The 26,988-nt window shown below is 40.1% G+C and overlaps 1 protein-coding gene and 1 long non-coding RNA gene across 2 annotated transcripts in view; one reads left to right on the plus strand and one right to left on the minus strand.

Annotated features, from left to right (window-relative positions):
* The window catches only part of LOC127531180 (uncharacterized), a 50,095-nt gene extending 39,065 nt beyond the window's left edge, over nt 1–11,030 (minus strand). The window contains exon 1 of the long non-coding RNA XR_007938164.1: nt 10,616–11,030. This is a non-coding gene — a long non-coding RNA (uncharacterized LOC127531180). The remainder of the gene's footprint in view (nt 1–10,615) is intronic.
* mpp2b (MAGUK p55 scaffold protein 2b) overlaps nt 1–26,772 on the plus strand; it is a 41,032-nt gene extending 14,260 nt beyond the window's left edge. Inside the window, 14 exon segments of the mRNA XM_051939929.1 lie at nt 4,213–4,313; nt 14,464–14,483; nt 14,485–14,611; nt 14,877–15,002; nt 15,004–15,041; nt 15,757–15,851; nt 15,854–15,978; nt 21,186–21,317; nt 21,452–21,554; nt 22,605–22,673; nt 22,768–22,929; nt 23,670–23,872; nt 24,370–24,498; nt 25,168–26,772. Of these exon segments, the coding sequence (XP_051795889.1) occupies nt 4,213–4,313; nt 14,464–14,483; nt 14,485–14,611; nt 14,877–15,002; nt 15,004–15,041; nt 15,757–15,851; nt 15,854–15,978; nt 21,186–21,317; nt 21,452–21,554; nt 22,605–22,673; nt 22,768–22,929; nt 23,670–23,872; nt 24,370–24,498; nt 25,168–25,344 (1,607 nt within the window). The 3' untranslated portion in view covers nt 25,345–26,772.
* Nucleotides 26,773–26,988: the final 216 nt, after the last annotated feature.

A 26,988-nucleotide genomic window follows, 5' to 3' on the forward strand; every position in this document is an offset into this window, starting at 1 on the left:
CCAAGAAAACCAAACTCACATAATCCAGACCCAAAGACGGACGACTGAACAGTAACAATGGGCAGGCAGAAATAAAAAAAAAACCCTGCAAAATAAAAGCCAAGACGATAGAACGGAAATAATGGCCATTCTATAAACGTGTAATATTATGCAAGCACAAGATCTATACCGGGGTAACATTAGAACATAGAAAGGCCTTCAAAGTTCTTCTTCTTTTTATTTAGACATGAAATCTTTTAACCAAAAATTGCGAAATATATAATTTAGCTGTGTAGCATGAATAAACACAAATGTGTATGTATAAATATATGTACACTACCAGTCAAAGGTTTGGGCATACCTTCTCATTCAGTGCTTTTTATTTATTTGTATGATTTCCTACATTTTAGATTAATACTGAAGATTAACGCTTTTTTGTTTACAACATGATTCCATATGTATTCTTTCATAGTTTTGATGCCTTCAGTATTACCCTACAAACTATGAAATGATTAATTAATGTATGAATATGAATATGTGTATGTACACATGTGGACAAAATTGTTGGTACCCCTCAGTTAAAGAAGGAAAAACCCACAATTCTCACTGAAATCACTTGAAACTCACAAAAGTAACAATAAATAAAAATTTATTGAAAATTAAATAATCAAAAACAGCCATTACTTTTGAATTGTTGATTAACATAATTATTTAAAAAAACAAACTAATGAAACAGGCCTGGACAAAAATGATGGTACCTCTATAAACGATTGAAAACTATTTGACCAGAGTGACATGATTAACTCAGGTGTGTCATTTAATTGACATCACAGGTGTTTCCAAACTCATAATCAGTCAGTCTGCCTATTTAAAGGGAGACAAGTCGTCACCCTGCTGTTTGGTGAAAAGGTGTGTACCACACTGAACATGGACAACAGAAAGCGAAGGAGAGAATTGTCCCAGGACATCCGAAAAAAAAATATAGACAAACATCTTAAAGGTAAAGGCTATAAGACCATCTCTAAACAGCTTGAAGTTCCTGTGACAACAGTGGCTCATATTATTCAGAAGTTCAAGACCCACGGGACAGTAGCCAACCTCCCTGGACGTGGCCGCAAGAGGAAAATTGATGACAAATTGAAGAGACGGATCGTTGGAATTGTATCCAAAGAGCCCAGAGCAACCTCCAAAGAAATTAAAGGTGAACTCCAAGGCCAAGGTACATCAGTGTCAGATCGCACCATTCGTCGTTGTTTGAGCCAAAGTGGACTTCATGGGAGACGACCAAGGAGGACACCACTGCTGAAAAAAAACTCATAAAATAGCGAGACTGGAATTTGCAAAAATGCATGTTGACAAGCCACAAAGCTTCTGGGAGAATGTCCTTTGGACAGATGAGACCAAACTGGAGCTTTTTGGTAAGGCACATCAACTCTATGTTCATAGACTCAAAAACCAAGCATACGAAGAAAAGAACACTGTCCCTACGGTGAAACATGGAGGAGGCTCAGTAATGTTTTGGGGCTGCTTTGCTGCATCTGGCACAGGGTGTCTTGAAAGTGTGCAAGGTACGATGAAATCTGAAGACTATCAAGGCATTCTGGAGAGAAATGTGCTGCCTAGTTTCAGAAAGCTTGGTCTCAGTCGCAGGTCATGGGTCTTCCAACAGGACAACGATCCAAAACACACAGCCAAAAACACCCAAGAATGGCTGAGAGAAAAGCGTTGGACTATTCTAAAGTGGCCTTCTATGAGCCCAGATCTGAATCCCATTGAACATATGTGGAAGGAGCTGAAACATGCCATTTGGAGAAGACACCCATCAAACCTGAGACAACTGGAGCTGTTTGCTCATGACGAGTGGGCCAAAATACCTGTTGACAGCTGCAGAACGCTCATTGACAAATACAGAAATCGTTTAATTGCAGTGATTGCCTCAAAAGGTTGTGCAACAAAATATTAAGTTATGGGTACCATCATTTTTGTCCAGCCCTATTTCATTAGTTTGTTTTTTTAAATAATTATGTTAATCAACAATTCAAAAGTGATGGCTGATTTTGATTATTTAATTTTCAATAAATTTTTATTTATTGTTACTTTTGTGAGTTTCAAGTGATTTCAGTGAGAATTGTGGGTTTTTCCTTCTTTAACTGAGGGGTACCAACAATTTTGTCCACGTGTGTATATATATATATATATATATATGCTCTTTGCTGAATAGTCTTTCCAGAGGTTCTCTGATCTCAGGTTCAGCAAACTCACTTTTCACTTAACCATATTTCTGGAACTGGACCTTGGTACGTGGTGTTTCATTTTTATTCAGTCTTTTTTCACAATACCCTTCTGCTCTTTATCCATCCACTATTCTATCACTTACTCCAAGTCATAATTTATAAAAGGCATTTGTAATAACAAAATTAGAGCATTTTTTGACTTTGGTTTTGAAGCAGAGAATAGCTAACTTTGTTCTTTTGTTTGGCAAATGAATTACAGATTATTTGATACTCAACCCCTGCCAGCATCAAGGTACTCTAAATGTTGTCTGTTAAGTATAATTAGTAATTCAAATTGGCCTTAGGCAGAGATGGTTGAAGGTACAGCTGGTGTTTGAGAACAAAAAATTCTGACATTCTTTCACATGCTGCTGCAAACGATAAACCAGGCGTTCTCCTGCAGCAGACAGTCAGGCAGCTACAGCAGGAAGCTCAGGTAGAGTCAAGCATGTGCAAAGTGAAGCATGTTTTTCTTGAACGCCGTCTTCTCAAACATGTCTACTTTAAGCCTCTGCTGTATACTGCTCTGTAAGTCTTTTATGATGTCTAATATTCATATAATATGGAAACATATTTAACAATATGCACAAAAAATCCAGAGATTGTAATATAGTAGCTGTGGGTACACAGCAGAACAAGTCACAGAACTTGATATCACTGGAAATAAAGAGTCAGCAATTACACTGCATCTTTAAGCACTATTGCCAGCAACAGTATATATATTTTTTAAAAATGATAATGCTGGATTTTTCCAGCCATCACATCACCATCCACAGTGTTTTCATTTTTAACAGCTCTAAGTGTCTCCTGCTTTATCATTGTGATCATTGTGGGTCAGTATTACTTTTTTAGGCGTGCTAAGAATACATCTGTCATGTTCCTTTTTGAAGGTGATACATGTTTAAAATGTGGTTAGAATTAAATCACAGAAAGCAACTGGGGCACTGTCTTTTACCACAAAATTAATTAGAAGCTCTCTAATTGGACCATAGTGCTCTATATGCCCTTTTTAGGAGATGAGGCCTCTGAAGTTGGATCTGCAGTGGACCACCAGTCTGCCTCCGTCATCAGCATTAAGAACCACTGTTGTATTTTTAGCTTAGACAACAAAAGCCTCTGCGTCTGTAAAGTACATTACATCCGACGAATGAATAAAAATGCCCACTCTTCTGACACTCGTGTGCGCGGTGATTAATGCCGGCTGCTAGTTGATGTCAGCGTGTTTGGTGCCTTAATGACTCATAATCTAAGTCAGGAGCGACTCTGTGAAGCTACGCTGAACCTTCTCTGACCTTCGTCGAACTGCTGACGTCACCCTACAGCTGCTGATTGATTGAACGTCCTGTTGAGGTGTCGGAGTTTGATTTTGAATCTTGGAGAAACAGTTGCAAACATGCATGTGTTTCTGTTATGGGTTTAATACAAAAGCTGCTCTGTGGATTACAAAATATCATTTAAAAGTCTGACCATTGACTTATGACTTACTAAAATCTCATCAGGCTTCTATAAGCATTACATATGTGTAGATTCTCAGTCATCCAGGTCATGGTAATCCTAGGAACTTTAAAAAGAGAGAAAAAGAGAAGTCCAGCTGCTTTTTACTGAAGCTCCAAGGACATGTAAACAATGTTTATTCTCTCTGCATTTTCCTTGTTGTTAAGCTGCGTGTTTGTTTTTTTGTATGTGTGTGAACATGTGGGTAGGGGAGAGAGAGAGGCAGGAAGTTGGGAGTTGTGGGAGACAGATATTGTCGCTTGTGACAGACTTAGGCGCAGAGTGACTGGCAGAGGTGAAATTGCTTGAGAAAGGATGCGAGGCAGCTCCCTCTCCTCCTCCTCCTGCTCACTTCTCCTCCAGTCAACCACGTACTACTGTAAATGCACGACTCGCTCTGTTTCTCGCGGGTGACTGAAGAATATAAACTCATATTTTTTCTCCTTTTTTTCCCCTGCGTTTGTAGCCATGCATCAGGCGCTGGACACACTGAGTGATAGCACGAGCTCCACAACTGCCAATGACTTGGACCTCATCTTCCTCAAAGGCATCATGGAGAGCCCAGTGGTGAGAACAACTTTATACCGTGTGCTACATGCTCAGATGTGTCTGTGTGACATGCAACAAAGGAAACTCAGAGATTTTAGTTGCATTCGACGCCGATTTTTAATCACCAGTTGCTGGAAGCAGTATCAGCCAATGCCGATCGCTGGTCTGTTTGAAGCTTTCTATTCATGGGTTTCATTTGAATTTTCAACATCAAATACTTCATTTCTTGCTCCAGTTTGTGCCTTTTTTGTGTCACTTTATCCTGGAAAGGTCTTTATTCATGTAAAGGAACACAGAAAGCACAAAATTCAAGTGATAGTTGGAAATGTAATTCAATGTAATGCATTAAGACTCTCCTACTTTCTGTATTGTTTTCAAATATTCATTCTCCTGTAGATCAGCTTTTCTCATTTTATATTATCCCTGCTGAATCAACATACATACATGCTTATATTTTAGAAGACACATGTTCTAAATATTGAGGGAGACGTATCTTCTGCATTCCCCACCAAAATCTGAGGCTGATTGTTCTTACTAATGTAATATTTGAAGTATCTTACTTAAGAGATGAGACAGTACCATGATTTGACAACTGTACTCTACTGGCAGGCAACATGTGCAGCATATTCCACTCACTCTTAGAGACACAACCACAGCAGCCTACGCTTGGTTACTGGCAACAGCTTTCAGCTCAACAAATATAGCTTTGCTGTGCAATAAAATAAACACAATGTTGTCGAATAGAAATTAGGCTAAAAGCTAAATGCATGGAAAATACCCAGTTACAACAATAAATGATACTGAGAAAACATCAGTCAGTTCCAACAGTCAGAGTAAAATGCTGCCTCTACTTATTTATGTCAGTTTTATCAATACAGTCTGCACCCAGGGCATTTATCTATCAGTGTTTTTACACAGTTTTCAACAGTATTTTTTTACAATTTAATGTTACTTTACAGATTTTCTGGAATTTCTTAAATTACAGATAATAACTAGTAAAGTCACAGGAACATGTCTTAATTTACTTGATTAATATAGAAAAACAGACCAAAACTGTACAAAATGTCTACATTACATATCTGTATTTATATATATATATATATATATATATATATATATATATATATATATATATATATATATATATATATATATATATATATATATATATATATAATATAATTTTAATTGTAAAAATTAACCTTTTTTTATTACATTTAAAAATGCAAAACAAAAAAAATGCTGAGAATTAAGGATTGAAAAAAGGTAAATCAGATTTAAATGCAGTTTCACTGATTTTTCCTGTTGTGTTAAGCATACTACCGTTCTAAAGTTTGAGGTCAACCAGACAATTTCATGTTTTCCATGAAAACTTCAACTTTTATTCTTGTGCTAACATAACTGCACAAGTATTTTGTAGTCATCAATTTGAATAAATCTGATTCACTTAATGTTGTCTTCATGGAAAAAAAGCTGCTTTTCTGTAAAAAAAAAAGAAAAAAAAAGAAGGATATTTCTAAGTGACTACAAACTTTTGAATGGTAGTGCAGATAATATCTCATAAAATCCCAGAAAAAGTTCATTTATATGTTGAAAAAAACACACGAATAAATAGCAGGCCAAAACTTTAAATAACACTCACATCAAAAATAAGTAATTTTGCAAATTTGCTATTTTATGATATGTGACTGTGAAATGACATTGTTTTACTGTGTTTAATTCAGCCAGTAAATACCATTATTCTACCATTCTTTAACTTTTTTTCTGGCATTCTTGCTGCCAGGTTTTTGTAACTGTTTCTTTAACAGATTTTTTTTTTACATTTTTTTTATTTTTAACAATTAAGTCCATGAGAAAGGAATTCAGCTTTCATCACAAACTTTACATCACCGTTGCATCCTAGCCAAATAGGCTAGCTATGTTAAACTGTATGCCAATTACTGTGTCTGCTGCAAAACTAATCATATTGTGTGCATGCAAATTAATAATTTAAATGAATATTATATACAGTCATTTTGCATCTTTGCCTTTACATTAACATGTTATGTGAGTATCATCATTAGCACCAGCTTCTTACATTAACAGTGAAGACAAACCGTAATATTTTCACTGAATTGTGAGAAGCTTTATTAAAATTGCATTCGAAAATGGAAACTTTTGGCGCCCATTATTACATTTAAAATTTAAATTCCATCTTGCAGTAATTATTCTAAAAAGACAGCTTGCATTCATCAAGTGCAATCACATTTCCATTTCAGTGGTCTTGCTTCATTGTTTTCTCATAAGTTGAAAATGCAAATTAAAAGAGACATCTGGTATTTTATTTCGCTGAGTGTCACGCTGGATAGGCAGATGAAAACCCAAATGTAAGGAGGTGAACAGCTCCTCCCCTCTCTTAGCTGCTCAGTATTATCACCAGCCGGATTTCTGATAAATTTCACTGTATTTCCCAATAGTTTCATGTGCTTAATTTGATTTTGAAGTTCAAACTCACTTGTAGAGAAGCTGGACATACTGTATGTTGTACACAAGACAGACTTAAAACCACTTAATTCACTCCTCTGGCTCATGTGCCTGCTGTGTATCTTGTTGGGATACACAAAATTACACAGAATTGAACAAAAATGCATGAAAGGCTTTTATCTGCCTCAGCATATAAGAAGATACAGACGTTTCTCTTTTTATAGAACTGTTAGCATTTCCGCAGTTTCCCACCTGTCAGTCATTCTAACAAGGCAATGTAACATTTCAATAACCAATCAGAGCCGGCAGAGAACAGCACATTCATCATGTTTGACAGGTTGACAAGTGTAGATGGAGCAGCAACTGCCATGATCAATGAAAGATGAAGAAATGAATGACAGCCATTAGTTTTTACATTTATTCATTCCAAAAACTTGTTTGACTGCCTTAGATGTGGATCTTAGTTTGGTTTACAATAATGCTGAATTGAAAGCAACTCGCTTCTTTATAATCTCTAAGGTTCAGACAGGTTGTCTGTGTGGAGTTGATTTAGAGATTATGGATGTTTTAATGGCATTTTCCACTGTGAAATGTGAATATTATTGGAATTCATTGCATTTGGCGTACATTTAAAGACACAACAGGTAACATTCTTGCATTAAAACACCAAAAATGACAAAACCTGTGTTATAGATTTAGCTAATTTCTGGACCTACATTGTCCCAAATGTTTCCAACCATCTTCAAACCTAGAAGAATGTTTAATTTTATTCATTATAACAGTTTATTTTTCTTCATTTACATCATTGGGAGAAGAGGGGTTGGGGCCAAACAAGATCAGCTCGACTGTCTTATCCAACCTACCTGAATTATGAATTGTAGCAACCAGTGCCCCAGCTGACCCCTAACTTTACCACTATTCACAGCAGAGCATCCCTGCTGTTGATAATGTTCACTTGTGATGGATCGTAATGATAATTTGACCTCAGATAAGAGCGTTGGGCTGCACCACCACTGAGTTCACCATATAACAGTAGCTACAGTCACTGTTTAGGTAGCTGCCTTATCAAATGGTAAGTTAGCAGTTAACACTAGGTTACTTGCAGCTCTTTTATTTGAATGAAATTACAGAAATGACTAACATAACGTGAATAAAACTGCAATACACGACCTTGCATATGAGCATGATTTCCCTCAGCAATGGTAGTAAAGACTACCCATGCATGAACCCATGCGATAAAACATTTACAGCTTTTGTTACTGTGTGATGCCCGTAGAAATGACATACTGTGAGTTGAAGCTGACACTGACACAGCTTTCCTTTACTCTGACCAACTCCACTCTCTCTTTCAGACTTGTAGGAGACACTCATCTGCTTGTATTAGTCACATATGAGTAATTAGATTTGGGGTAAATGCCAAGTACAAGCAGAAAAGACATCACAGATGTCTATGTGGCAAAATCCTGTGCTTATAATTCCCATATAGTGATCCCATATATCGATCAGTCAGCCAGACTTTATTTGTATAGCACTTTTTGTAGAAATAGAATGCATCAAAATACAGAATACAGAACAAAATGTTAAATAAACAACAGCAAAAGCAATACCACCCTAACCAGCACCTCCTCCCATAAGCCAGGACTGAGGATCTGAGAAAGCACCATCATAAATAAATGCAATGAAGAAACTCCAGAGGCAGGATAGGTCTAAGATTCAGAATAACAGAATAAGACAATAATAAAAAAAAGAGTGTGTCAGAAGTAAGTAAATAGACTAAAATGTAAAAATAAATAGACAAATAAATGTAGTACATAAAAAAATCTAACCAATTAGAAGCCAGACTAAAAAGGTGGCTCTTGAGTTTGCTGTTAAAAATATCCACTTTCTCTGCAGCCCTCAGGCCTTCAGGAAGGCCACAAGAACAGAAGGAAGAAGGTGTGGGTTTTTGTTGTGACTTTTGGTGTAATTAAAAGGCCACTGCCAGATACCAGAGGGCTCAGGAAGTTTCATTAGAACAAAGCAAATCTGACCATTGAGAGTCTTATAAACCAGCAAGAGGACCTAAAAATCTATTCTAAAGCAGGCCGGTACCTTCTGCAGAGACTAGCTGGAACGTGAATTCTCCTTCTGGTCTTTGTCAACACAGCTGAGCTTTAAAACAGCTCTATTTGAGGTATATTCTTCCTGGGGAGAGCAGATAGCAGAGCAACAATAGTCCTGTAGGTAATAAAAGTGTGGAAAATTGTGTCGGCGTTGGTTTGAGAGAGAAGCAGTCACAGCCTGGCTTCAAATGATAAAATGCATTTTTAGGCATGTTTCAGTTTGTGAGGCTCAAAACTGAGATATGAGGCAAATATGACTTCTACGTTTTTCACTTGTTGACATGAATTTAATACACCGAGTTTCTAGTCGTTTAGAGAAGCAGGAGGAAAATAATAAGTAAATAATGAATCATAGGCTGCACAGTGGATCAGTGGTAAGCGCTGTCGCCTCACAGCTCGAAGATCACCGGTTCGCATCCCGGCCTGGGATCTTTCTGCGTGGAGTTTGCATGTTCTCCCTGTGCATGCGTAGGTTTTCTCCAGGTACTCTGGCTTCCTCCCATACTCCAAAAACATGCTGATATTAATCGGTGATTCTAAATTGTCTGTAGGTGTGAATGTGAGTGTGATTGTTTGTCTCTATATGTAGTCCTGTGACGGACTGGTGACCCTAAGTCAGCTGGAATAGACTCCAGCCCTCCTGTGACCCTCATGAGGATTAAGCGGTGTATAGTTAATGGATGGATGGATAAAGAATCACCTTAACCCTGTAGTTCAACATAGTTGCATTTCAAAACAAGTTTTACAGCTCTCAAATTGTTGTCCAGTCTGTACGAATAAATAAGAAAATTGTAAAATCCACTTTCTATTTGCAGCCAACACTTCTGTTTGATTGAAGTTTCTCTACAATGTTCTGAAATCCTTATATTCCTTCAATCACCTCGACATATCCAAGCTTCTGTATCAGATAGTACAGCTGAATAATCCAACTGATTTCTCAGAAACTTTCTGCACAGAGGAAGACATTTAAACACCATTTCTCAGCGTTCCTCATGTGGAACCAGCCCCAGCCACTTCTTAGTATTACATGGAGAAGAGTGATGTCGTTGTTGCAGAGTTTAGCTTTTTGAAGTGAAGGGAGAAGAGCGAAAGAGCTTAGCTGTGGCACACAGTCTTTCAGAGTTTCATCCCACTACATCTTATGTTCTCTCTCCTGTCAAAGTCTTCTCCTTCCACTTCTTGCCAAGAGCACAGTTTCACATGCCTTTTTTTTTTTTTTTTTGCCTTTAACAATGTGGACTTTTTCCACGGCAACAGGAAGAAGAAGGGGAAAAAGTACTCCGCTGTGCGCGCCAAAGTGTGTAAGGAAAACTATGTGGGCACTTACATCACGCACAGAAAGTTTTTGCCTCTCTTTGTGTTGTCAGCGCTCATTAGTTTAGGTAAGCAGTTTTTTTCATCAGAAATGGACAGGCAGAGTTAGATGCTGCAGTGGAATCTGTTGAGGCTCTTCTGTCTAGGGAGAGGAGCTTAAAACTAAATCAAGTTTGCTCACCTCCTCTGTTTCCCCGGAGAAGTGGTAGCTGAGGATGGGCATGCAGTATACACACGTGGACAAATTGTTGGTACCCCCTCAGTTAAAGAAGGAAAAACCCACAATTCTCACTGAAATCACTTGAACTCACAAAGTAACAATAAATTAAAAATGTATTGAAAATTAAATAATCAAAATCACCATCACTTTTGAATTGTTTGATTAACATAATTATTTAAAAAAAAAAACTAATGAAATAGGGCTGGACAAAAATGATGTACCCATAACTTAATATTTTGTTGCACAACCTTTTGAGGCAATCACTGCAATTAAACGATTTCTGTATTTGTCAATGAGCGTTCTGCAGCTGTCAACAGGTATTTTGGCCACTCGTCATGAGCAAACAGCTCCAGTTGTCTCAGGTTTGATGGGTGTCTTCTCCAAATGGCATGTTTCAGCTCCTTCCACATATGTTCAATGGGATTCAGATCTGGGCTCATAGAAGGCCACTTTAGAATAGTCCAACGCTTTTCTCTCAGCCATTCTTGGGTGTTTTTGGCTGTGTGTTTTGGATCGTTGTCCTGTTGGAAGACCCATGACCTGCGACTGAGACCAAGCTTTCTGACACTAGGCAGCACATTTCTCTCCAGAATGCCTTGATAGTCTTCAGATTTCATCGTACCTTGCACACTTTCAAGACACCCTGTGCCAGATGCAGCAAGCAGCCCCAAAACATTACTGAGGCCTCCTCCATGTTTCACCGTAGGGACAGTGTTCTTTTCTTCGTATGCTTGCTTTTGAGTCTATGAACATAGAGTTGATGTGCCTTACCAAAAAGCTCCAGTTTGGTCTCATCTGTCCAAAGGACATTCTCCCAGAAGCTTTGTGGCTTGTCAACATGCATTTTTGCAAATTCCAGTCTGGCTTTTTTATGAGTTTTTTTCAGCATGGTGTCCTCCTTGGTCGTCTCCCATGAAGTCCACTTTGGCTCAAACAACGACGAATGGTGCGATCTGACACTGATGTACCTTGGCCTTGGGAGTTCACCTTTAATTCTTTGGAGGTTGCTCTGGGCTCTTTGGATACAATTCCAACGATCCGTCTCTTCAATTTGTCATCAATTTTCCTCTTGCGGCCACGTCCAGGGAGGTTGGCTACTGTCCCGTGGGTCTTGAACTTCTGAATAATATGAGCCACTGTTGTCACAGGAACTTCAAACTGTTTAGAGATGGTCTTAAGCCTTTACCTTTAAGATGTTTGTCTATCATTTTTTTCGGATGTCCTGGGACAATTCTCTCCTTCGCTTTCTGTTGTCCATGTTCAGTGTGGTACACCACCTTTTCACCAAAACAGCAGGGTGACTACTTGTCTCCCTTTAAATAGGCAGACTGACTGATTATGAGTTTGGAAACACCTGTGATGTCAATTAAATGACACACCTGAGTTAATCATGTCACTCTGGTCAAATAGTTTTCAATCTTTTATAGAGGTACCATCATTTTTGTCCAGGCCTGTTTCATTAGTTTGTTTTTTAAATAATTATGTTAATCAACAATTCAAAAGTAATGGCTGTTTTTGATTATTTAATTTTCAATAAATTTTTATTTATTGTTACTTTTGTGAGTTTCAAGTGATTTCAGTGAGAATTGTGGGTTTTTCCTTCTTTAACTGAGGGGTACCAACAATTTTGTCCACGTGTGTATATTTATAATAGACACAGGAGGGAGAGCTACTGATGTATTTGGTGATGTTGTACAAATTTAGCCCAGATAATACACTCCTCTGAATCCTGTCACTGCTTTTTTTAGTGCTGCTGCAGCTTGTTGCTCAGTGAAGCTGCAGTCTATCTGTGATGGTTTGCTTGTAGGGCAATGACACTGGTGTTTGTGCTGCGCGTCCGTCAGAGCGCTTCTTGGTACCAGCGTATTGACGAGCATTCTCATAAAAGATTCATTTGCTGATGCAAGCGGTGAGCCTTGCTGAATGATGGCGAAAAGGATTTCCAAGATGATGGTTTTCTCTTCACCCCAATGCTGGATCTATAAACACTTAACAAGCTTTCACTTAGCGCGCAGAGAACTGAAGAACATGCTAATAGAGAGCTAGACGGACGGAGCAGGGGTCCACGCCTGCACACATATGGCATTGTGGCTTCAGTCGGTTGAGCTGATTTCACCGCGTTCATGACGCAATCAGTACAATCCGCAGTTCTGTAATGAATCAGGATGATGATTAGACTGACAATGAGCAGACATTGACAACAAGAGCTAAAATGCAAAAATGCTTCTGCAGCACTTGGAGATGAGCAGATATGACTGTGGCTGTGACTCTGTGCTCAGCTCTTCTGTATATCTATCAGGAACAATTGAGGCGTTTAGGCAACTCAATGAGCTGGCACTTGCCTTTCGACATTTAAGTATAGACCCCGTGCTATTCAGACCATCTTCCAAGTCATCACATTTCCTTAGACTGTGTAATGAGACTTCAGTGTGTTTGTAAAATAGCTCCGTGTTGCCTCCAAAATAATGAATCTTGCTACAATGCTAAGTAGCTGGTGCAAGACAATTTAGTTAACATGTGCCAAGAGGTTAAATACTGACAATTATTCCCCCATTTCCTGCCAGCTATTGACATTTAGCTGAACGCACAGTAACAGAAATCAAGAGTAAAAGCTGTGTTCACATTCACGTCTAATGTAGCACTTAGAACTCACAATGGAGTAAATCTGGTTCAAAAGAAAATCTTAGAAACCTGCCATCGAGCTGTGTTTATTTATATAGCAACATAGACATGGAGGATGTGGCACTGAAATGAAAACAAGGAGGAATGCTACGGAATTGATTCTGAGCATCTCAGGTCAAAGCCAAGAAGCTGAGTTCTACCTGCGCAGCTGTAAGGAGGCATTAAAAGACACTGTTTACTTGCTATAATTGTAAGTCTGCTTTGTCATCAATAGCTTTTTGCCTTGCAGCGCTCATTGGCTTTCATTGCTGAAACGTCTAGGTGGAGAGGAGGAAGATAAGTAGTGTCTGCTACTAACACAAGCTCGCTTCCATGAGGCAGCCGAAATTCTACCTGCTGCCGTCTCGATGCACAGGGCCGAAGAGCTCCTGTGTTTTTAGATGCAGCTTTGTGTATGAAGGTATTTGCTGTGATTTCATCCCTCTCAGTGCGGTGTTGTGCACTTACAAGTGATTTGTGTGCGTGTGCGACTGTGCGTGCAGGCGTGTGTGAATATCCTCGTATTTATTTGCGTGTACGTGCACTGTATCCTGTCTCTCGGCAGGGATTCTTCCTCTCTTATTCCTCAGCAAACAAACATCGCGGCTGCCAGAGTAGTAGTCAGTCCCAGCAGACAATCCTCTGTGGATTGCCTGACAATGTGAATCTTCAAATACAACATTGTTTTAGTGTTCACTTGCCAATGGTGTGCTGTAAATGACTGCATTTGCAATTATATTTTCAAAAGTGCTCGCAGGTTCTGAAGGCATTGAATGGCTTATACAGTACAGCAATGCTGCAATACAGCCGAATATAATGGCATATTAAGTCTGATACTACAAACTGATATCTAGATTCACAGTCTGAAAATGTCAGAAGCAGTGAGGAAAGTACAATATTTTATTTTGTATCTGTGACCCTGAACCAGAGGTGCAGAAGCCGTGTCCACCTCTGTCCTTGGCGGTAGAGGAGGAGAAAGTGAAAAATTAATGTTCCCTGAAATATTTGATGTCTCACAGCACACATTGGAGAACCTGCAGGGCCCAAGATTTGACTCAACTTTGTGCTTACTTTTCTTATCTTTGAATCGAGATATATGAACACGGGCTGTTTGCTTTCTCAGCAGGGGCTTGGTTTGCGGCTGCCGTTTTTGTTGTTCATTGCTCTTTACTACCTCTGAGATGGAAGCAAAACAACACCCACAGAAGTCAGAGCGCATTTCATGTAACGGAGTGAGGTGCTTAACTGCTTGCCAACAAGGTGGCACTAATTGGAGCTGAAAGTTAAAGAAAATACTGTGGGTTTTTAGTTGGCTGAGGAAAAGAACAGTATTTAAAGGAGAGATAAAGCTTCATGGAATCAGATATGCTCTTGCTAAGTAATGTGTCTTTATATTCACTAATTCCAGGCTCATGAGCGGTTTGAAGACCAAGCTGGAGGCTGTGCGTGAAAACAATGTGGAGCTGGTCCAGGACATCCTCAAGGAGCTCAGCCCCTTAGCACACATGAGCCAGGCGGCCGACGAGCTCGTCCGCATCCTGAAGGAGCCTCACTTCCAGTTCAGAGCTCAGACCTCACAGCAACTGTAGCTTTAATTAATAGGCGCTGGGGCTAAAGCCTGGGCTGCTTTTCAGTGTGATGTACATGCTTAATGATGCATGTTCAGCTGGCATAGATTTCACTCATTTGGAGCTGCAGTAGCTTAATATCCATCAGTCTGTGTAGTGTCCACACAGACCACAGCTTTACCACCATGGTTTTGCACTGCGGCATGATTTATATGATCTAATCAATGGTTTTATCGCCTGTCATTAATGTTTACAGTCACTCCTGGAGACCCACGATTCTGTGGCATCGAAAAACTATGAGACTCCTCCTCCCAGCCCTGTCCTTCATGACGCAGCCCTCAACAACCAGCCTGTTCCACCAGATGCAGTCAGGATGGTCCGGCATTCGCAAGGTGTCTGGTGAGCACCTGGTAAGTCTGCTCAGTTAAGGAGCTGCCACATCTGAATCACCGAGGCAGGATGGAAGCCCTGCTATAAATTGTAAACAGATAAAATTCCTCAGTGAATAGTAATGATTTATGCCTTTGGTGCAGCGCATGCCACTCAGTATAATGAGATCCTTTTGTGCCACTGTTAAACAGAGAAATAAGCCAGATTTATACAGCCTTGTAGCACAAAATGAGAGGGATTTATCTGCATCTGGTTGACATGTTGTTGATTAATACACACAACTCAATGAGATGTTTGCTAGTGCTCTAGTGTATCACTTTCTACCCTCAAACTCTCTCTGTGAAGTCATTTACAGGTCTTTGTAGCTCATTGCTGGTGTCACAATTTCCAAATTTGATCAAAGTTAAGAAAGCATAAGTGGAGCCTAAAGGGGGAATAAGGCACCACAATACTGGGTTTGCCTTGGAGACGTGTCAAGCAAGCAGAGATAAATATATCTTTTTAATGTGGCAGGCTGTTTTTTTACAGACAGCATTTAGTGGCCATTATACTGATTTCAGCTTAAGCTGTTTCTGCTTTGGCTTCATCACTTGCAGTGGCTGCAACACTTAACCTCACCCCCACTTGTCTTTTATACTGCTGTGCAGCGGGGGACTTTGCCAGATTGTTCTCTCGGTCTTCTAGCTAGTTTGGCCGCATAACAAATGATGATTTTATTTCCGCTGCGTATACGTGTGCAGGAGTGACTTTCGAGTGGAGAGCGGCGAGCTGGTGATTGCCAGGATCCTCCACGGCGGCATGATCGACCAGCAGGGTCTGCTCCACGTGGGCGACATCATCAGGAGGTGAACGGCAAGGAGGTGGGCAACGACCCCAAAGTGCTCCAGGAGATGCTGAAGGAGGCGAGCGGCAGTGTGGTGCTGAAGATCCTGCCCAGCTACCAGGAGCCACACACGCCAAGACAGGTCAGCTGGTCGGGGGTTGACGGTCAAATCGAACCCAAACTGCGCTTCATAGCCGTGCATTTAGACGCATTGTTAAAACTACTACCAAACACCAAGCTAATAATAGGCGGCTTTTCACTGCAGTTCACAAGTTTGACCCTACAATCGACCCTTTTAGCATTTCCTTGCAGTGTAAGAGCTTTGACTAAGTGTTAATTCCCTGTGTGCCACACAACAACAAATGGTAGTTACTGGATGTAGCTGCACTGCCATGAAGACGGTGGAAATTTATCAACTGAGGGGTGTTATGTTAGCCAGTATGGTGAATTTTAGTTGAAGATAGCAATGTTAGAAGAGAGAAGACTTGATGACAACATCTAAAAGGCAGAAAAAAAGTCCTTGTCATCCTTTTCGACCTTATCCAGTCAGCACTGCGTTTTCTGGTTTTAACCAAACAATCAATACTGAGCAAATTTTCAGTGTTGCTCAGAAGGTCCTGGATTGGAGTAGATTTTCCCACATAAATGCCCCTGAACAAAGTTTTGCGTTGGTGTTCTTGCAGTCGGACACGCACAAAGGTTGGGCTGTCCTGAAATGCCCTCAAGTTCCTGCAGTGGAATGAATGTTCAGGTAATACGTTGGAATAAAAAGTCAATTTTAAATTCGGTGCAATTTAGCAAAATAAAAGCTCAAATGTATTCCAAAATGATGAGTTCTGAATTAACCCGCTCACCTATCATGACTCTTGCTGTGTGTGTGTGTGTGTGTGTGTGTGTGTGTGTGTGTGCCCATGTTTTTGCTACATTGTGGGGACCAAATGTCCCACAACTGTAGGAAAACCGAAAACTATGTCACTTGTGGGGACCTCATTTTGGTCCCCACAAGTTTAAACAGTGTTTTCTTGGCCATGTTGTTGTTACTGAAAAAAGTAAAAGTGCAAAAACGTTTCTTTAGGGTTAGCCAGTGTTTTGGTTAGGGTTAGGGTTTGGTTAAGGTTAGGGTTAGGGTAAGGGTTAGGGGTTAGATATGAATGGGAGTCAATGGTATGTCCCCACAAAGATAGCAAGACACACACACACACACACACACACAATACTAACTGCAGATGCTGCAGCCAATATTGTATCTATCCATTGTCAATCTCACGGTTCATTTCAGTCTCAATTGTAGACACACAGAAGTCATATTTCTTTTGTAATTATTTAGAAGAATAAAAGTAACCCACATTTTAAACATCTCTGTAATCTTCCACTCTGAATCTCCTCTGTCAAAACATAATACATGTTGTAATAAATATTGTATAAAAACTTATAATTTGTTTAAAAGGATACTGTCATTTTCATCGGTCAAGTACATCCCACTCACTGTCCTCTCTGGCATCTAAAGTGCTCTCTGTAACCTCATATGCTGTGCAAGGATCATATATCTAATCTTACAGCGGGACTTTCTGGATGACATTGGCTATTTGGCTATAAGACCTGCATTACAGTTTTGTCAGTTCTCCAAATGTAAAGTAGTTTTCTGCTTATGAAAACGGATCAATAATTTAAATCTTCCTGAGCAAGAAAGAAAACGAGAGATCGCACACGCAGGTCATGACACTGAAGTTTTCATCTGACATTCTGTATGCAGCATTCACGTTGGAAAGAATGTGTTAGTCTCTTGCTTTTCAAATATTTGTTGGAAATTACTCCACAGATTATTTGTAATGGTTGAAAATCATACGTGGAAAGAACTCCTAGTGTTGTCCTTGGGTTATGTTATCTAATGAGCTTGAGCTTTCGAAGAGCCAGAGGAGGCTGGTCACACTGAAAATGTGACCCAGTTTAGAGTGAAGGGAAACAGAGGGGTTATCTTGCCTGGTGATGTACTGCCAATAGGATGAGAGAGTGAAAGGATGCAGCGTATACAAGTCTGTGACTGATTGGTCTCAGCGGCAGAAGAAAGGGAACAGTGGAGCTTGAAGAAGCCGTGCTAAATTAATTCCTTACACTAGACCGAAATATACTAGAACATAATCCATGAGAAAATGATGTCGAGAGGGTTTGTGTGCGAAGAAGAGTCTTATCACAGACTTAGACATACAGTAGGCCATTGCTTTTAAAAATGGTGCCCTGTTGCCTCCTACACCTGCAGCTTAAAATTGGAACTTTTGAACTTTAACACATTTCGATCTGCCTTATACAACTGAGTCTAGTTTTCATACATACATGTGCATTTTATATCTCTTTATTGCTGTTTGTGATCAACATATACACTACACTCTATCAGTACTCAAACCATATGAATATAGCCACACGCTCAAGTGTGCATACATATATCGAGAGCTGGCTGATATTAGCTTGTCACAGATACACTGGTATCGGCATAAATGTTGTTTGATATGCAGCGATATGAAAGCTTTTTTGTACAGAACATAATGATAAAAACACGAAAGGTACTTAGGGTAATATAGAATTAGTGTCATCATAAAGTTTGCTCAGCAAAGAAGCTGTGGCTCCATTCTTTACAAAACTCTCACCACTGCAGCACATGTAGCAGAGTACATATCACAGACAGTGGTGTGGAGTCAGATGGTGTCTTTACGGTAACCTGCTACTAGTTTGTGAAATATATTGTTGTAAAGTTTGTAAACAATAACTCCATCATTTTGCCTTCTCCATATTAGTTTGGCATATATATTTATTACCTCCACCAAGGAGGTTATGTGACACCCGGCGTTTGTGTCTGTCTGTCTGTCTGTCTGTCTGTCTGTCTGTTAGCAAGATAACTCAAAAACGCCTGGGCAGATTCACATGAAATTTGAGGGGATGTAGACTATGGTAAGAGGAAGAGCTGATTTAATTTTGGTGGCAATCCGGAAAGGATCCTGGGTTCTGGATCACTTTGAATTTTTTAGTATGTCTTAGTATGTGGTCCAAAATAGGACAAAAACATCATAGGTTAGTATGTCATCCAACAAATTGGAGTGAGGTGTCCAGATAGCTCAACTGGTTAAGAAGGTGATTCATAAATAGACCTGTGTCTGAGATGCAGGTTCGATTCCAGCTCATCTTCCTTTACTGCATGGGTTTCCTGTTTTCCTCTCTATCCTTGGCGGAGGTCTGCACTCTCTGAGTGCTTTTCTAGTTACTTATATATCTCTATATAAGGAGTACTAGCCAATATGTTAATATCTGAATTTTATACTCTCTAAAAATTGACATTGGCCCCCAAAATCATGTATTGGTCAGGCTCTCTTAATAGATTTGCCTCCGTTGCTCTACCTACAAATGTATAGCTACTCACCTGCCTATTTTTTGCAGTCAGCAATGTTTAGTTAGTCTGATCTGCTATACTTTCCAATTAAGATAATATAAGACAAGATAGAATTGTGTTAATCCCAAAGAAGATTCTTGTGCTGGATACTGCTCAGCATAATATAGGAATAAGTGCAGGACCAAACAGAACAGCAATAAAATATAAGTAAGGTATCCATCCAGGTAAGATAAATAAGGCAAGAATAGAAAAGTAAGAAGGAACACTGTCAGTGATTCTGATTACTGCACTCTCTCTCCTTTACTTGCACTAAAAGTTGTTTGCATTTTATATCTCAAAATATTTTTATCTGTTTACAAGTCACAACTTATTCCTGGAGACTGAATTTGACTCTAAACTGAATGGCCTGACTTGATATTTGGCACACACACACGCACACACGGTGTGTGTGCGTGTGTGTGTGTGTGTGTGTGTGTGTGTGTGTGTGTGTGTGTGTGTGTGTGTGTGTGTGTATGCCCAAATGATTTCTTATTTCTTTAGTCTCAGCTGTGACATTTGTGGTTTAGAGTGACTAATCGATAACTACTGGATGGATTGTCAAAATATACTGCTACAAAAATATACTGTTATGTCTTCCATAGATAAACTGTAATGGCTTTGGTTAACTTTTTGCCAACTCTGGCCACATCATCAATTCAAGAATTTTATGATACTTTTTGACTCAGCCCCTGTAAAACTAATGGAATTCCTCTGCCTCAGGTCAGAGAGTCTCTTCAGTCTGTGGTGAAGTAGTGAAATCCTTGAACTAAAATAAAAGAAGGGAAGTTATAAAGCAGCAGTGATGTAGTTGTTGTAAAAATCCTGTTTACAGCTGGTTTTTTTTACGCTTGGTAGAAAGTGTAGATACAGAGGGCAGCATCCAATCTGGCAGAAGTTTTGTAAAACTGCCTTTATCTAAGAAAATGTGTCAACCTTCTCTTTCTCTGGGTTACTCCCTGAAAAGAAAGGGTTGTGAGTCATGGCTTTTTCGTGAGATTCTCAAGATGCAGAGTTTTGTATGAGAGGACGTTTCTACATACATCGTCTTAAGACCTTCGCTTTGTGAAATGAGATTGTACAAGGTTTTAGTTTTCCATCTTTTTCACGGTATATGCTCCAAATTCTTAAACACCTGGCAGCGGCTGTCTGTCAGAGACATTAAAGAATGATCGGTTGTGCTGTTAAGAGCCGTGTGGGAGGATGCGCTGTGTGAGGAGTTTGAGCGATGATGAGAGTCGTTTCCCAAAAGTTCTCTGTAAATGAAATCCAGCTGTCTGTGTTCCAGGCCTCGAGCTCGGCCGTCGCATGGAGACTAAACTCAACTGACAGCTCGCTTTGGCTAAAGGAGACTGCGACTGTGTGTCCGTTTGTCCGTCAAGCCCTTACAGGGGAAAAACACACACACATATACACACACACAGAGTACAGTACAGTAAAAGCTGGCAGGCTTTTTTTATGTTCATGCATCAGTTCAGTAGGAGAAGAAGAAAAAACGACGTCAAGTGCAAGGGGGAGGGGATGGTTGCCATGGCTACAGATTTAGGCTCTCTCTCTTTATTTCTCTGTCTGTCTCTCTCACTCTTTCTCCTTGTTTCTCTGTGTCTGTCTGTTTGTCTGTCTGTCTGCGTCTCAGGCTCCTTGTCCTGTCAGTGGGGGTTGGGATAGATGGTTTGGTTTATGAGCTGAATCCTGTAGCCCTGAGATGTCGGGAAAAGTGAGCCAAGAGATGGAGCAGGCTTTAAGTGGGCAAGGCTGTTACACACTGATGGACATTTACTCACCTAATCCATCCACTACGGCTCACACACAGGAGCATCAAAAGTTTGCTTTGTATCGTCTTACAAAAGCCGACCTTTCCTGCTAAATTTGTGTTATTCTGTCCAACTTCTTGCTGATATGTTGCCTCTTTTCATTCATCTTTGTCCGTTTAGGCCTTTGTGAAGTGTCATTTTGATTACGACCCCTCTCACGATAACCTCATCCCCTGTAAGGAGGCCGGACTGAGCTTCAGCAGTGGAGACATTCTGCAGATCTTTAACCAGGAGGACCTCAACTGGTGGCAGGTCCGTGCAGCATATTTTACCTTTTGTTTTTGTTGTGCTTGAGCTAACTGGAGACTTTTTCCTCCACCAGCTTGTTAGCTTGTTCGGTTCTTGTTTTTCTACATGCATTTTTTTACAACCCCCACCCCTCACAGGCCTGTCACATAGAGGGAGGCAGTGCAGGTCTAATTCCAAGTCAGCTGCTCGAGGAGAAGAGGAAAGCGTTTGTGAAGAGAGATCTGGAGCTCGCTACCACAGGTACACCTCTTAGCCGCACGCAGCAGAGCAGAGAAGCGCCTCTCATTATGCAGATTCGACACAGACTCCTCGCAGCACAAACACCCTGGCAACAAAGACAACATCTGTTCCTCTCCATATCATACGAGCATTTCATCTGGCGCCGGCCGCTCAGCCTCCTCTCCCCTTTCCAGTTTGCTCCTCTGTCAGGCAGCGCTGAAGAACTCGTAATGAGCATCGGGGCCTGATCCAATCTGCTCGTTATTAAGCTGCACGGGCTGACATTCACAAACTACCCTCCCCGAGAAGGAGCCTTGATTGAGGAGTGGTGATAAGACAGCGGTAAATAAAAACCTGATCAATAATGATCTCCCCTTTTTAGGAGACGGGGAGTGAAAACAGGCTATTTCTTTAGATTTATCTGCTCCGTACAGAGTCCTGAGCAGCAACAAAACAGGTGGTGAGTCATAGCCAGCCCTTCACTTGTGGCGGGGAGGAAGATGACAGCCCAACTGTACTGCCCTTGGAGCCGGGCAAGGACACATCTGTCTGCCAGCATGCTGTTATACCAACTGAGAGCATGTTTAGAATAAAACATATGAACTGAACACTTTAGGATGATAAGATCTGATAATGTTGATGTCGTCAATTGAGATTTAATAATTAGCACTCTAGCTCATAATGGCAAAGTCACAATTATTTGTTGCCACAGATTGATAAGCTGAATTCTGACATCTAAATATAACCGAGTACATTTTTCCATGCATGGCGCTCCATATAAGACTCTCTCCCCTATGGCCAAATATTCTGCCATACTGAACAGACGGTCAACAGATCGCATAGTCACAGGTGTTCCCTGGCAGCAGACTGCCTGCACATGCTGGTCAGTATTGGTGCACAGTGCCATCTAATGGTAGAGACTCCCCATAACCCTTTAAGACTTTGAATTTATGACCTGGCGGAGCTTTCACCTTCATACTATATCATTGTAACAGGGCCTTTGTCAAAGTGGCTGACAGAGATAAGTGCCGGGGGTTGGAGGTCTGATTGCGCTTTGTGTGTCTGTCTCAGGTCCCCTGTGTGCAGGGATGGGTGGCAAGAAGAAAAAAAAGATGATGTATCTCACCACCAAAAATGCAGGTAAAAAAAAATCAGTAAGGTCGCGCTTTGTATGAGCTTTTTTTTTAAATTCCCCCTGTAGTTTATTAAATTGTTGTGTCTAATTACTGGTTAGAATTTGATCGGCATGAGCTGCGGATCTATGAGGAGGTTGCCAAAGTCCCGCCCTTCAGAAGGAAGACGCTGGTTCTGATTGGAGCACAGGGTGTCGGTCGTCGGAGTCTGAAGAACAAGCTGCTGGTGTCGGATCCACAACGCTACGGCACCACCATCCCCTGTGAGTGGAGCTGTTCATCGTCAGAATCCACCTCGAGCACCGACACCAGGGCTGTAGCCCATCATTTTCCTGTAGATCAATTTCTCAATTTATCAGTGAAGTTGTTTGGTCTAAAGGATGTGAGAAAATGATGAAAACTGTCGATCAGATATCCTCAAATGTCTTGTTTTGTCCACAACCCAAAGATCTTCCCTACGCTGTCATAGAGGAGTAAAGAGACGAGAAAAAAACCAAAATCTAAGAAGATAGAATCAGAGAATTTAGACTTTTATCTTAAAATTTAATCAAACAAATTGATCAAAATAATCTAGGATTATTTAATAGTTGACAAATGAACAGCTGCACAGTATGTTAATGTTATTATTCTCTGTGCTGATTTTCACTTAACCCTTTGATGCCACTGTGGGTCAGGAGATGCCCATTTACCACTGGATTTGGTTTACTTTTGACCCATTTTGTGCATCAAAGCATTAAAATAGTATTTTTAGACATCTTGTTTTGAGATTTCGGGATTTTTAAAAAATGTATTTCTTCAAATGTTCAGCTTATATTTACATTTTAGCATATTTCTGCAAGCCAGTGTTGGTGTTGGCACAGTGCAAACACCTAAGCCATGTCAAAGTGTTGCAGGTACCTTGGCTTTCAAATTTCCTCGGAGAACTTTGTCCTTTGGTGCAGTAGTTGTGGCAGTGGCTTAAAATGAATCCATTTCTGTGTTTGTGTTTATCTTCATCATTCAGTCACTTCCAGAAAACCAAAGGTAGATGAGAGGGACGGCCAAATGTACTCCTTCATGACCCGCAATGAAATGGAGTGTGACATCAAAAATGGCCGTTTCTTGGAGCACGGCGAGTATGATGGGAATCTGTACGGCACCAAGATCAACTCCATACATGAGGTGATAGAAACAGGAAAGATCTGCATCCTGGATGTCAACCCACAGGTGGAGAACATATTGATCTTTCCTTCTTTATTTCTTGCCTCTCCTTTTCATTATCAATTCTTGTCATGCTTTCTCAATGCAAACGACTCAAGTATAAAATCGGTTACGCACACAACTGAAGTATTTTCACTCTCAGCACTTCTTCAGTATTTATCCAGAAGAATCTCCTTATGATCAGCAAGACACTGAAAACACTCACCTAATCTTATTTACATACATTAAATAAGTAGAGAATCGAAAAATGGCGGAAACGTAAAGAAAATATAAAAGATAAACGCAACAGGAGAACAATAGTGGCACTCTCCTCCCATAGCTTTGTTATGGAGAGGAGAGTGGCTCGTGGCTAAGCCCGAGCCCCTAATAAATTAGAGGAAGATGCTGCAGTTACACTCTAACTACATTCTTATCTTTTTTATTATATTTGTGTTTGAGCTGAGCAGCTTACTGGTTAGTGATGAAGTGGTTGTGACATATCTTCACTGTTTATCTCTTTGAAGGCTCTTAAAGTCCTGCGAACATCTGAATTCCTGCCCTATGTTGTGTTCATTGAAGCACCGGACTTTGAGGTCCTCAAAGCCATGAATAGGTCAGCGATTGAGTCAGGAGTGGTCACCAAGCAATTAACGGTGAGTTCTCATTCATCTCATGAATTACTGTCTTTTTGTTTCTGCTCGTCACATTGGTTTTATGTGGCTGATGTTGCAAACATTTGATGTCATTTTCTCTGGTACAGCAATTGAGGTTTCGCACCATTTGAATCAAGATGTGATGACATTTAGGCAGATGTTCCCTCTGCTTTCAGTCAGATGAGATCACACTGCAAGCACACAGGCCTGATGGAGCAGATTGGCTCTGTTTCTAAGCGTTGAACTCTTGTTTGTATCTTTTGAAATTTTCACAAAAAACAAGACTGGTGTGATCGCGTATGTAGGTTGCATACCACATGAGCACACATGCCATGAGTAGCAGTCTATTTTTTGCGTGTTTTTCCGCCCATTTTCTGTCTTTCGCTCAGCTGATCTTTTAAAAAAAAAATAAAGGTAACAATGCATTAAAGAACAATTAGTTCTTCAATGCAGGCAAGTATTAGTTCTGTGAATTACTGCTCCTGTTTGCTCAGCATAGATAACTTTGTGGAGAAAACCAAAGTTGCTTTCTTAAAATTTAAATGATAGTGGATTTGATTTCAGTTGTGTCAAATTTTCACTATTTAATCTGCACTTTTTCTAAGTAATTGCATTAATTTAAACTATTTGTCTGTTAAAATACTAAAAGTCCCACATCTCTCTCTGCAGGACTCTGAACTAAAGAGGACGGTGGATGAGAGTGAGCGCATTAAGAGAGCCTACGGACATTACTTTGACCTTTGCATCGTGAACGACGGCCTCGAAGCGGCGTTCCGAAGTCTGCGGCTGGCGCTTGAGAAACTGTCAACAGAGCAGCAGTGGGTGCCTGTCAGCTGGGTGTTTTAAAAGCCACCGAGAGCTCACTAGCAAGGTGCCAGTTTCACAGGTCGAAGGTGGAGGGACGATTTAACGTTGGTAGCTCCAGAGGGGGGCTGTTTCCATGCAGCTTTTGGTGGTGGATGTGTGTAGTGAAGGAGCCGAGCATCATGATTCAGTGCAAATGACCAGCCTCATGTAGAGCAGTTTTGTACAAACTTAGTGTTCCTCCGTTGAGCCTACTGTCAAGCTGTATTTTATTTGTCAGAGCCAGAATACTTCTATTGATGTTTGTTGAGAAGGATTTAGAGTTTGACTATGAGGTTTCGTGCAATAGTGTGAGTGAGTGTGTGTGTGTGTGTGAATGTGTGTGTGTGTGTTATCATAAGCGTGGATATAGAGTAACGCATACGTTCTTGCAAGTACCAGTGCTCTGTTGGAGGCTTTCCTTGAAGGACATTAAACTTTTTAGCCTTTACAAATCTTAAATACTTTATGTAGTGTAATGTTTACATGGGATTGGTAGGACAGGCTGGTTGAGGAAAGATACCAAATGTCACATTTGTATCAAATTCTCTATCTTTTACCATTTGATCATACAGTATGATTGTATGTGTTCCGAAATGTGCTTAATCTTGTATGTCTCCACAAAGTTGAAAACTGAACAGCAATAGATAATCTTAAATATACATGCAATACATCTACGGACACACACTCTTATCGTGCACACATGGATATGTACAGAAACAAAGTGAGAGCAATGGAAGACATTTTTGCTGAGACATTTTGCATTAGTCCTGCTGTCTCAGTTTGTTTTATTTCCTTTCTTTCTGTTGATTACATTGAGCATTTGCTGTCCCATGCTGGTGAAGCCGTGGTTTGTTTGACAATGACAGGATTCAACCAATGGATCACGGTGTTCGACTACTAACTGCTTAATTCTGTTGGAGTTGTACTTGTAGCACTGAAAACACCGAAACCCTATTTTGAAAAAGAAAGCAAAATACCTGAAGAAGTAGCCTACAGTATGCACCGATTGTATAATGAAGGCAAACACCGTATAACTAAACATTACTGGTTGGACAGTTGGGGGAAGTACTTTTTTTTGTTTTTGATGTACAAACAGTAAAAATATTCATCAGTGGCTTCTAATTCATGCTTACTTTTGCCTTAACATGGTTCAAAAGCCAAGGAAACACTCTATTTTTTCGTCATGGAACATTTCACTTCTGTCTCTGTATGTGTTCCTTCTTAGAAAATAGGAAAAATAATTCTGGCAACTTATTTAATATTTATTTTCCCTTCAACCTGTAAGTACTGTATTGTAATAAAGAGTGTATAGTATAACCTAGAGAAACACCTGGTGCTTTGATGACTCTGCTGGTTTGTAGATGCAGTCGGACAACTACACTGTAGTTTTGATGTTCATATGGAAGTGTATTAAAAACGAAAATTGTTGAGCGTATTGCTTCACTGACTACAGTTAATAATAATGCAAATAAATTATTACATTTCAACATTAAATTATTATAATATTAAATAAAATGCAATTCTATTTTTTAAATATTCAGAAAAACATAAATGGCGTTGACAGTCAAAATGGAGTTTAGCTGGAGGACGTCCCGTGTGACCGCTCGGGATGTGGGTGGTTGTGGTTACTGGGTGAGGATGGAG

Source organism: Acanthochromis polyacanthus, chromosome 19 (assembly GCF_021347895.1).
Source record: "Acanthochromis polyacanthus isolate Apoly-LR-REF ecotype Palm Island chromosome 19, KAUST_Apoly_ChrSc, whole genome shotgun sequence".
Classification (NCBI taxonomy): Eukaryota; Metazoa; Chordata; class Actinopteri; family Pomacentridae; genus Acanthochromis; species Acanthochromis polyacanthus.